This window comes from Brienomyrus brachyistius, chromosome 22 (assembly GCF_023856365.1).
Source record: "Brienomyrus brachyistius isolate T26 chromosome 22, BBRACH_0.4, whole genome shotgun sequence".
In the NCBI taxonomy this organism is placed as follows: domain Eukaryota; kingdom Metazoa; phylum Chordata; class Actinopteri; order Osteoglossiformes; family Mormyridae; genus Brienomyrus; species Brienomyrus brachyistius.
Genome location: NC_064554.1, coordinates 14,639,745 through 14,651,353, shown reverse-complemented (window position 1 = coordinate 14,651,353; position 11,609 = coordinate 14,639,745). Strand labels below are relative to the sequence as shown.

At 42.6% G+C, this 11,609-nt stretch overlaps 1 protein-coding gene across 4 annotated transcripts; it reads right to left on the bottom strand.

Moving 5' to 3' along the window:
• Positions 1-4,014: 4,014 nt before the first annotated feature.
• Positions 4,015-11,167, bottom strand: LOC125717430 (uncharacterized). Of its 4 annotated transcripts, XM_048990334.1 has the most exons (7): positions 11,058-11,167; positions 9,349-9,690; positions 8,946-8,966; positions 8,493-8,633; positions 8,118-8,220; positions 6,440-6,544; positions 4,015-4,377 (listed from the first exon to the last, which is right to left on the bottom strand). In XM_048990334.1, exons 1-6 carry the CDS (start codon positions 11,140-11,142, stop codon positions 6,442-6,444), a joined length of 795 nt encoding a protein of 264 aa, XP_048846291.1. In that variant the 5' UTR covers positions 11,143-11,167; the 3' UTR covers positions 4,015-4,377; positions 6,440-6,441. The 4 variants fall into 4 exon arrangements, with proteins under 4 accessions (XP_048846291.1, XP_048846292.1, XP_048846294.1 ...); XM_048990335.1 differs by lacking the exons at positions 4,015-4,377; positions 8,946-8,966 and having other exon boundaries at positions 4,754-6,544; XM_048990337.1 differs by lacking the exons at positions 4,015-4,377; positions 6,440-6,544 and having other exon boundaries at positions 8,156-8,220; positions 8,519-8,633.
• Between the last annotated feature and the right edge of the window lie 442 nt (positions 11,168-11,609).

Here is an 11,609-nt window from a genome sequence, read left to right as displayed (position 1 = left end):
TTGAATGAGCGGTTGCTAGAGGAAGTCCAACTGAGGCACATCACCTGCACTATGGCCATGTGGCGCGTTTCCCTGATGGTGATTTCTGAGGACCCAAGCGGCTGGACCAGACCAAGGGGACGCCCACGTAATACCTGGCTGTGGCAGGTAGACACTCATTTCCGGAGGGTTGCCAACCGGGATCCTGAAGTGTATTTTCTTGTGGTGGGGGTGGCAACATGCTTCCCAACTTGACCTGACCTGATCTGGCCATCACATGATATGTGGAGATCAGTATATGAGGCCCTATGAACTTCTAAATAACTATCTGCACCAGTGCATTTCTGTATTTTAAGGATAAAGATATATATTAGGGTGTTTTGCTAGTAAATATGATTTTTTTTAATGGTAGTGCTTAAATTATACATTTCATATAGGTTCGTATTCAAGTAGTTTTTTTTTTTCTTTTGTTCCATCAATTTTTAGTGGCAGTTTATCCATTGAGAGTATCAGTGATGCAGATACCATCCCTGGAAGAAAGGGATGGAAGATGGGACGCTTCCTGGATGGGATGCCAGTCTACATGAAGGTCCGTTTCTCACGCTGCGACATGTAGCTAAGTCCTCACACTAATCAACTTACCGACACACGCCATTGGAATTGTACCTACTTCTGTTAATATTGCACGAACACGTCCTTTGACAGATTCACGTACCACCCAAAGTCACCAGTTATCTTGAGTAGCATGGTTTTTGGGACGTGGGAAAGCATGGGGGCACTGGGAAGACTGGGAAGCAGTCTGAGCTCCGGCGAGTCTGGAACGGGGAGGTGGCGGTCCCACCCCGCTGGGCCATCGGCTGCCGGATTTCTCGCTATTACTATTAGCGATTCGGATTCTCTCACCTGCAGGGCCTGCGCGGATGCAATCATCTGATGCGACTTATTTTTAACATCCGCGGAAAGTTAACTAATCACGACCAGCGATGATTGCGCACCTGCTGTTCTCATGGTACGAAATGTTCTTTGAAGATCAAAGGCTGTGTGTTGCAACCTGGCTATGACAGAATTAACAAAACATTTGGCTTGATTTTCAATTTATAACCATAAAAATAACCTTTAAAAAAATTGGTCTGAACCAAAGTGAAGGTTGATACAAAGGGTCACGCTGCCTCATCACAGTTCAACGTTTGAGAGTTTTTACATTTCCTTGTATTTGTGCAGCTTGTTCTTGAGTATTCCACTTACCTCATGCATTCCAAATATGATGCGAATTGGTGACTCTAAATTACCCCTTTTTACCATATGAATATCCTCTAGTTAATCAGAAGTAACATTAACTGAGACTGTTCAATGCCACGTGTCATAATCTCACTGAGCATCACAAGGTCTGCAGCTAGCCTTGCGGGATTTCATTCGCTGTGCAGTCACGTGTAATGTACGCATAGTGTCCCTAAAGGAAAAGCCCTCATTGCACTATAAACATTCGTAGCCCGGTCTGAGTGTAATTATTAATGTCTGCCCAGCGTTAGTTGGTAGTCATAATAAAGTGTAGCTGATCAAAGGCGTTTTTAGTGCCGGGCATTTGCACGAAAACATCAAAAAAAAACTAAAAAACCAAAGAGGAAAGACTTTATGGGAAACTTGGTCATAGCGGCGATGTTGTTTTTATTGACTTCGTTCCAGGGACTGGAGAGGGGGAGCAGATGGCTTCTTTCCGTGCTTCAGACGAGAGTTTTCAGGCTTTGAACGGGTTCCATCCCGCCGACTCCCGCCAGCCTCAGATCTACCGCTGCACTTCCTGCACTCTCCCGTGCGACAGCTCGCCTAGCGATTCTGCCGGCCGTGTGGCGGCTGTAGTACATTTCCCCATGACAAAGACCCTCGCTCACATTTCCCTGTGTGCTGACAAATAGGGCTATTTGGGTTTGTGAAGGGGGGGTGGTTTCTGTGCGGATTCAAAGGGAGAGTTTGAGACTGGGAAGCTTTGACAGTACAGAAGGGAAAAAGCACGGTTTGCACGTTAGCTGAAGGTCCCATACGAACGTAAACGTGGTGTCTGGATGTCAGTGGTTACCAGCAGAACTGTGCCACATGCCCTCATCCCCTGGAGATTTAAATACTATTAATTAGTTAAAATAGTATTAATTGAATATTTAAATTAATATTTTAAAAGCTATTTTTATAAACTTACAACCACAGACAGGCACCAATGGAGTTTAAGGTCAAACTGTAAATAATGCATGTCCAGGGAATGCTTGTGACTGGCCAATAAATAACACTGTTGATGTTATTTATTGACCAGTTCCTGAGGGAGATCACCTACAAGCCGAGGTCTTGGAGGAGGAGAAAGAGCACGCCAAGCATCCCATCCTGGACTACCTTCTTCACGGTTACCATCGCTTAGGTCGAGGCTCCCCTAGAAATGTCCTGCTGCATCACAGATCCAGCATTAAAGTGCTTTAAAAATGGTGCTCAGTCTAAGTTATTGCTAAGTCAAACCATATATTAAGCAAGAATCCCAGTGTCGGCATGCAGCTGGGATTGGCAGTCCTGTAACCATGGCCTCCAGGCTGATTGACCAGCCAGAGTAGTATGTCTCCAGGCTGATTGGCCAGCCAGAGTAGTATGTCTCCAGGCTGATTGGCCAGTCAGAGTAGTATGTCTCCAGGCTGATTGGCCAGCCAGAGTAGTATGTCTCCAGGCTGATTGGCCAACCAGTGTAGTATGTCTCCAGGCTGATTGGCCAGCCAGAGTAGTATGTCTCCAGGCTGATTGGCCAGCCAGAGTAGTATGTCTCCAGGCTGATTGGCCAGCCAGAGTAGTATGTCTCCAGGCTGATTGGCCAGCCAGAGTAGTATGTCTCCAGGCTGATTGGCCAACCAGTGTAGTATGTCTCCAGGCTGATTGGCCAGCCAGAGTAGTATGTCTCCAGGCTGATTGACCAGCCAGAGTAGTATGTCTCCAGGCTGATTGGCCAGCCAGAGTAGTATGTCTCCAGGCTGATTGGCCAGCTAGAGTAGTATGTCTCCAGGCTGATTGGCCAACCAGAGTAGTATGTCTCCAGGCTGATTGGCCAGCCAGAGTAGTATGTCTCCAGGCTGATTGGCCAGCCAGAGTAGTATGTCTCCAGGCTGATTGACCAGCCAAAGTAGTATGTCTCCAGGCTGATTGGCCAGCCAGAGTAGTATGTCTCCAGGCTGATTGGCCAGCCAGAGTAATATGTCTCCAGGCTGATTGACCAGCCAGAGTAGTATGTCTCCAGGCTGATTGGCCAGCCAGAATAGTATGTCTCCAGGCTGATTGGCCAGCCAGAGTAGTATGTCTCCAGGCTGATTGGCCAGCCAGAGTAGTATGTCTCCAGGCTGATTGGCCAGCCAGAGTAGTATGTCTCCAGGCTGATTGGCCAGCCAGAGTAGTATGTCTCCAGGCTGATTGGCCAGCCAGAGTAGTATGTCTCCAGGCTGATTGGCCAGCCAGAGTAGTATGTCTCCAGGCTGATTGGCCAGTCAGAGTAGTATGTCTCCAGGCTGATTGGCCAGCCAGAGTAGTATGTCTCCAGGCTGATTGGCCAACCAGTGTAGTATGTCTCCAGGCTGATTGGCCAGCCAGAGTAGTATGTCTCCAGGCTGATTGGCCAACCAGAGTAGTATGTCTCCAGGCTGATTGGCCAGCCAGAGTAGTATGTCTCCAGGCTGATTGGCCAGCCAGAGTAGTATGTCTCCAGGCTGATTGGCCAGCCAGAGTAGTATGTCTCCAGGCTGATTGGCCAGCCAGAGTAGTATGTCTCCAGGCTGATTGGCCAACCAGAGTAGTATGTCTCCAGGCTGATTGGCCAGCCAGAGTAGTATGTCTCCAGGCTCGCTTCCAAGCAGGATCTCCTGTGAGGCCCAAGCAGCCTGCAGAAGGTCACATGCCGGTTGCTGTTCTTTATTTTTTTCCCCGTCTCCCTTGTGGAGTATAAACCTTCCCAGCCAAAAAACATAGAAAACTGTCTTTGACTATTACTTTTCCAGTTTTATCCAAACGGACTTTGCGTACTGTTTATTTATTTATTTATTTTTGGCCACCCCCACAACTCCACAACGTAGGGCAAGTGGGTAGAGAAAATGGATGGATGGATGGATTTTGAGATCTTAAAAAGAGCATCATCACCATCGCTCCAATGACTGGCACCTTCTGTAACAGCCCCCAGACTAGCCTGGCTCTGTGATGTAGCGTCAGGAAACATTCCTGACCTGGGCACTAGAGAACTAGGGCTGCACCTTGTCCTATTAGTTTTACTGTAGATCCATCTCCAGGTTGCTGCTCCGGCCCTTTTTCCGCTCCATGCAGCTGCTTGTACTGGACTTTACCTCCTCCTGCTCCTCCGCATCCAGGCCATCCAGAGGAGTGCATGTGCTTCCGCAGCCGATGATGAAGAGTACAACAGAAATGGGAGGTGAGAAAGTCAATGGAAAATTAGACAGAGTGTTCTCTGAATTTCCAGAATCTGATAGAATACACCAACCCCCACCCATGTGACCTAGTACTGGAAAAGCTGCTGGAAGATGAAGGGCTGCATAAACACATTTGATTTGAAGTTTCACCGGCTGCAACTTCCCTCACGTCCTGTAGAGGGCAGACAGCTGCAGCAGGAGAATGACGTTTGTTTCGGTAATGAAACTTGACGGGGCACAAATACTTAGTAATAACTCAGTTACTAGTGAAGGAGTGAATACAGTTGTTACTTGAAATAAGATGCGTAACAATTCCTTATTATAAGATAATCCTTTATTAGTCCCACAATTGGGAAATCTGCATCGTCACGGCAGAAAGTGGACAGTATAAGAATAGAGCAGCAAAAATGAAAAACAATACGATAAAAATTATACATATTTATATATTTTTACAGGCAAATTTGCTTATTTTTTATTGTAATATCCCAACTGTCACAAACAAATGGGAAAAATATCTAGCCTTGCTTCCTCCTGGAGTCTTTAGCTCACAGGCTGCAGTAAACTAAAGCGAACCGCAGCCGCGGCCAAAACGTAAACCCTGCGATTACTGCCGACTGCTTTAACCGACCGCACAGGAACGACGGCAGGGAGAGCGATAAACGCCTCTAAGACACCCAAGTCGGCGATAAGGCAACAGTGTGAGACCCAGTCCAGAGGTCAACGGTCACAGCCAATGTCTCGAGTCACAAAAGGACCCTGCTGTTGCAGCATTTTGCAAAATAAATCAAGTGTCTCATCTGTTTAAATGATTATGAAGAGTGACTAAGCATCTGGTAAGCAGCACCCATCCATCCATCTTCCAAGTGTTTATCTAATACCAGGTTGTGGAACCGAAGGCAACATGAATAATTAAATGCTATTATAACTATATAATTCAGGATATAGTTTCGCAATTTTTAATGAGGAAAACAGGATAAAAAATTGATTAAAACACTACATTTGCTATAAAGAAATATTCGTGCTGCTCTCAGTGTGCATGTACTGTGACTGTGAAACTACTCTTCAAAAAATGCCTTCAGGGTTGTTCCAAGATCCAGGCTTGCTCTTTGGCAAACTTGAAAATGGTGGCAAACTGATCTGGGAACAGTTTCAACGCTTCAATGGAAGCTGAGGTTTCACAACACCACCGTGACCAGGTTTCCCTTAACAATGTAATCTTCGGAAACCTGAATAGTACTTTCATATAATGTTATATCGGGCAAAATTGAAACGTGACACTGCAGCCTGGAAGTAAATAAATGGATGTGAGGGGAGATACACAATTATAAAACTCTGCAAGTTGTATAATTCCAGAGCTCTCTGATAGAAGGGGAAAGGATTTGACCATGGGTTAGGGTTACCACTAATGACTTTTATCTGTACATCATAATTGGAAAAAAAAGGCTAGTACAGTATCTGTAAGTGACCAAGAAAGTGACGCCATTTATCCTGATTGAGATCTTAGAAGCTTATGGACAATGAAGACTTTTTAATTGGGATTTTTGTGGGGGTTTTCTCATTATGTGTCCCACTCATCTTCGCCATAAACGTGCATTCTGTGATTAATAATTACAACTCAATTGCAATTACAATTACAATTAACTAACTTAATTTGCCTCACTGAAACTAAAATAAGTTGTGATTTTCTCATGTCTGAAATGTTTGTGAAATGTGCATGAATATAAGAACTTTCAAATTTGTGTGTTTTGTTTTTTATTTTATTTCATATCAGTAAGCTTAACAGTCGCTTTTAAAGCTTGTGTGGACATAATATGGTTCATTGCAGAACCTCTTCACCAAGAATACTACACCAGTATGTTAAATAATACCCCATAACCAGAGAAAGTCCAGCATATAGTCAGAGCAGCATAGATTAGGTCCAGAGAAACTTTGGCCTGGATTTTATTTTTTTGACCCTGACCTATTCAGCTGTGCCTGCACTGAATGTGTGTCTGTTCTACGGTGGAATGAGCGGCATTGCTCACTTTCACTTTTGCATGTGCTTCCTGTGTGCAGACCTCCTCTGCTTTCCTCCCACAGCCGAACGGCATCCATGGTGAATCTTTGCGTCAGTAGATAGCAAGTGACTACTGGGATGATTATCATAAAACGAAAGAGAAACTAAGATGAAAACTATTGATTTCAAAATATTTTCGTCTACTAAAGTAAGAAAAATATATATATATATATATATCCGGAGTCAATGAAAACTGCAATTAAACAAAACTAGCAGTAAAGGCTGAAACTGTAAAAAGTAAACAGCAAAAACTGACTGAAACAAGCAAGATTAACAAAACGGCATTATTGTCATCAGCCAATCAGATTGCAGATAAGTTCCAGTTTGACAAGAAGTTGGTATTAGGAATGGGACCACTGGTCTTTTTTTCTAACCAATTTCGATTTGATGCAAGGCTGGTACCAATCCCAGTAGTAGTAGTAGTTCATGTCCAACTCCCTATAAAAAAATAACTGATAGTTAAATGTTACAATCGATTACCAAAATGAAATTTAGACTGACAGTATCAATATCTGTAAATAGACCTGCACATCCCGAGTTGGCATGACGGATTGGAATGTCTGAGTGCAGCATTAATATGAATTCAACCCTGAAAGTCACAGGGTGGCCAGATAATCAGTCTCCTATAATCATGCATGTGCTGCTAATGTTGATGTAAAAAAGCCCCATTGAGTCCTACTCCAACTGCAGTACTGTGCTCTGTGTCTCCAGACACCAGTCAGATAAGCTCCTTTAGACCCTGGACATCAGATGTGATCCGCTTTCTAAGATCAGTTCTTTGGAATCACCGAAGGAGTCACCTATCGCTTTCCCCCTAAACAGCATGACACACGCCCTGCACGCTCAACCATCATGGCGGTGGAGTTCCCGCACAAATCCGCAGATAACGAGGCGACTGGAATGCAACTGAGCCACCAGGGAAGAAATGCCCAGTAATTTACCAAAAGGAACAAATCTCTTCAGTCAGGTTCGAGATGTTTTATGGATGGTAAATAAGCCCCCTAGCCTTTCTAAAATTTGTGCGGGTGCTCTGGAATTTCAGATTTGAATGATTCGATTCCTTTTGCGTTTTAGTGTCTTGCTTAGTTATTACACTGAAGCTCAGTAGCTGAAACTCTTGTGTAATTACAGGAGTTTACAGGATACCGCAAACCACACTCTGGTAGCTCTCTTATGGTGTCCTTTCGTAGGAAGTTGAGCACGACAATGTACTGAAGCTAAGATTCAACATACACACTCGACACCGGTTCACTCTGAATAGTTTTAGTCTTACGTTTAAAAATGGAATTCAATTAAACAATCAGTTGAATTTTCATTGCACTTACCTTTATAACTGTTTATTTTTATTTTATATGAGGGATAGTATGTCACCAGGCAAAATTCTGTGGTTGTCAGAGTGACTTCTCCATCGCTTCTTTGAGCAAGGCCCTTAACCACAAGTGCTCTGGGGAACTGACTGACTCTGCTTCCCCAAATGTACGTCACTTTGGATGAAAGCATCAGTTAATACTATAAAACCTTATTAATGTTACACGGTACACCGCCGGCGTAATCCATGCTGTTGCAATGGATATGACTAAATAGTTGTCTCAGATATTTAATTCGCATTGCTGCCTTTTGTCTCCTTAAAAGACACATTTACTTACTTGCAGGTCTTTTGTGGCAAGACAGACTCATGAATCCGTTTAACAGAAAATAAAGGTTTTATTGAATCCAGTTTTAAATAGCGTCTAGTCTTTGTAAAAGTACCTGCATGCAAGATGAAAAAAATTATAAATTTGTTATATATCATAGTATTTTCATAACTATCCATCAAACACAACATCGCAGTGAGCCTGGAGTCTGGACATTCCCACCCTCTTATTCATTTACACATCATTCTATGTACAAAACATCTACATGGAAGACATGTTACTGCTACTTTGTGCATTCTGATTTCTTAAGACCTATCTTGTCTTGCCTAGTTCCATTACACAGTCCAGTTAAGTAAGCACTACTCTCATGAATTAGCACGCATGTACCTAAATGAATAAACCGTAGTCTATACCATAGGAAACCACAGTGTGCACAGATGGTGGAGACCGTGGTGAACAGGAGGCATCCCATCAGCGTCCAGCAGAGCGAGAAGGTCTTGGTGGAGGACTCCCAGGTTGCTGTGGGGACTGAATTAATGCAAAGCATAATGATCTCATCAAACCGGCATATCATGCTCAACGCTGAGATTGATGGCGAAGTTCTCAGACATATATGAGGCAGGGTAATCATTTACTAAAACTACAGGAAAAAAATTTCATAAACAAATAAAATGAGATGCGAAAATAAAATAAAACCTACAACTAAATGAAAACTAAAGCAAATGCTTCTGAAATAACTAAAACGGAATAAAAACAAACCTCAAACATTTTCTGTTACTGTTTTTTAATACTTTTTGCTAAATTAATTATTTGTTCATCTTTAATGACTATTAATATTACCTGGGACGAGTTTTGGCCATTCTGGGGACATAATGGAGACATAATGGGTTAGATTCTCTAAAGCTCGGACACAAAAAATAGCTCAACCGCTTTCAGTGTATCTAGAAACAAAACTGCTGAACCTTAAATGCACAGAAAACTAAATAGAAACAAATCTTTTAAATAAAAACGAATGAAACTGCATTGAAAACTAAAAATAAACTGGATTTAAAAAAGCTGAAAATACGATATAAAAAAAAAAAAAAACTTTAAAAACCGAAGTTGCAGTAACAGTGATATGAAATAGCTGCTATTCTGTATGGAGAGGGTGTTCAGGTATTGCATTTTATAACAAACACCCCTATTCATCCCTCAGTACAATTGTGGCTTGAAACGAATCTTCCAGCTCCTAAGTTACACATACCGCTCTCGTTCTTGCAGATGAGCTGAGTGGCATCGCTGATGACCATCTTCCCGTTGACACGACCCATGCAGAGGTAGAAACCCTGGTCACCCGCGGTTACGTTGGTGATGGTCATCACGTTGGTGATGGTTCTGTCCGGCGACTCGCTGAACCGGTACCTGCCCCGTGTCATATTCCGGACTTTGTTCATGACTACCGCTATGTTTGTGGTACGGGTCGTCTGGGCTGCCAAGGTGAACCAGTAGATCTCATGTTCCCACTTCACGCTGCAGTGCATGAGAACATCTCCTCCCCGGCACGCGTCTTCCAGCACAGCAGCTGGGTACATCTGCAGAAAAGTGCCTTAGGAGAACAGAAACGATTCAAAGTTTCAGTCTCCAAAATGCATTATCTGCTACGGGCAATTACATCTAACCACATACTTTTGGACTTCAGAAGGAACTCAGAATTCCCAGAGGAAACCCGCCTGAATAGGGAAAAACATGCAACTCCACACAGACGTAGGGGAATAATTGGTCCCTGGGTGGGGATGGGTGGAAGCTCTAGGTAGGTGTGAGGCTAGTGTTACTTCAACATAAAATATTGTCGTAGACTCTACACTGTCTTTCATGGAAGAAAACCACGTTGTGTATATCTCCACAACCTTTAGACAACTCAGAAATGAGGACGTAGGTTTGGTTCCAAAGTTGGTAGGATTCAAATCAGCCTCGAGCCCCCGCCTCCTAAATACACACTATAATACTGGCAGGGACATGCGTGTGCCCAAATCTATGCCGGTGCTCAGAAGAGAAGCAGCCAACATGCTATCTCTGGATTAGATCTAATAGAACTTCTCCTGCTCAGATTCTCTGTCAGAATCACGTCTAAACAGATCCATCAACCTGAGGCGAAGCTAGTAATCTATAGCTGTTTCCCTCTTGTAATATCTTTCACAGCAGATCATAACAAATCAGAATTTCTACATTTGCACGTTACTCATTTAATATTTACTAAAAGTACACTCAATATTCTTTGTTAACAAATACATTTACAGTATGTTCACCATTTGAGTACCTTTATTAACAAGAAAGTGTCATATCTTTGATTCATCAAAGTAACTTCCTCTAGCAGTTATAACAGCAGAGAAAAATCAAGGCATTCTGTCTATAAGGGACATTAAATACTGCTCTGTGTCAATGGTTGAAACAGTTACCTAGTGCATTTAAAGTTAAATCACAGCTTAGAATGTGACTCTGCCATCACCACACAAACAGTTAATAGGATGTCGGACATGCACTGTTACACATTTTTTCCGTGTTGTCAAGGAAACCTGTTTTATTTGACTTATATTGTCATTTATAGTCCTTTACTCAACTTTCCAATGCTTAACAAGAATAAAAAACCTATCGAAAAATCTATCAAATAAAGTGATAGTGTAGTTGCTTCCAGTATGTTGATTTTGTGCAGTATGTCATCTCATTGTTTTAGACGCACTCAAAACTTTAAATGGCATGTTGTAACCTCTCACTTAAATTTTGTCCATCAGTACTGGAATCATTTCTAAGGTCGTTTACAACAATCGAACTGCATCTAAGTAACGTGTAATATATGTGTTTTATTAGTATTATTTCTAACAGTAGAATAACGCAAACAAATATTACTCATACCAGTAACCAATAATAGGAGTAGTACTGTAAAGTTCTGCCCAGTTAAATTTCTGAAATACTCACAGATTATGAGAAGACTGAAGTTGTTGCAGTGAAGTCTGCCCATGAGGTTTATCTTACAGCCTGGCGATAGAATTTCAGTTAACATCCTACTACTCACCACTTCCTGGAGGATATCTATATATACCCCTCCCCGCGCACCCCCACATTTAAAACGAAAATAAAACAATACTTCATCTGTCATTTCTACAAGAAGATTGAGATGCATCTTCTCTTGGTGATGTTGATGCTTCCATGTCTCACTGTTGCCAGCGTGGGCAAGCAATTAAAAAGGCCAGTTGTATTTTGGGTTACATCTCTAGGTGTGTGGAGTTTAAGACAAGGGGGGTGATTCTAAGATTATACAATTACTTGGTAAGATCCCATCTAGAATACTGTGTGCAGGTTTGGTCACCACACCTTAATAAGGTGTAGGGCTACGAGAATGATTCCTGGTCTTAGAGGAATGTCTTATGAGGAGAGGTTAGCTGAGCTGAATCTGTTGAGCCTCAAGCAAAGGAGACTAAGGGGGGACATGATCCAGGTATATAAGATTCTAACAGGTCTGGATGCTGT

Excerpts from the sequence above, each read along its gene's own strand:
- LOC125717430 (XM_048990334.1), bottom strand. The coding sequence starts at position 11,142 with ATGTTAACTGAAATTCTATCGCCAGGCTGTAAGATAAACCTCATGGGC. Across the intron at positions 9,691-11,057 it reads CTTCAGTCTTCTCATAATCT|GCACTTTTCTGCAGATGTAC; the intron begins GTGAGTATTTCA and ends TGTTCTCCTAAG. Across the intron at positions 8,967-9,348 it reads CATCTGCAAGAACGAGAGCG|AATGGCCAAAACTCGTCCCA; the intron begins GTATGTGTAACT and ends TTATGTCCCCAG.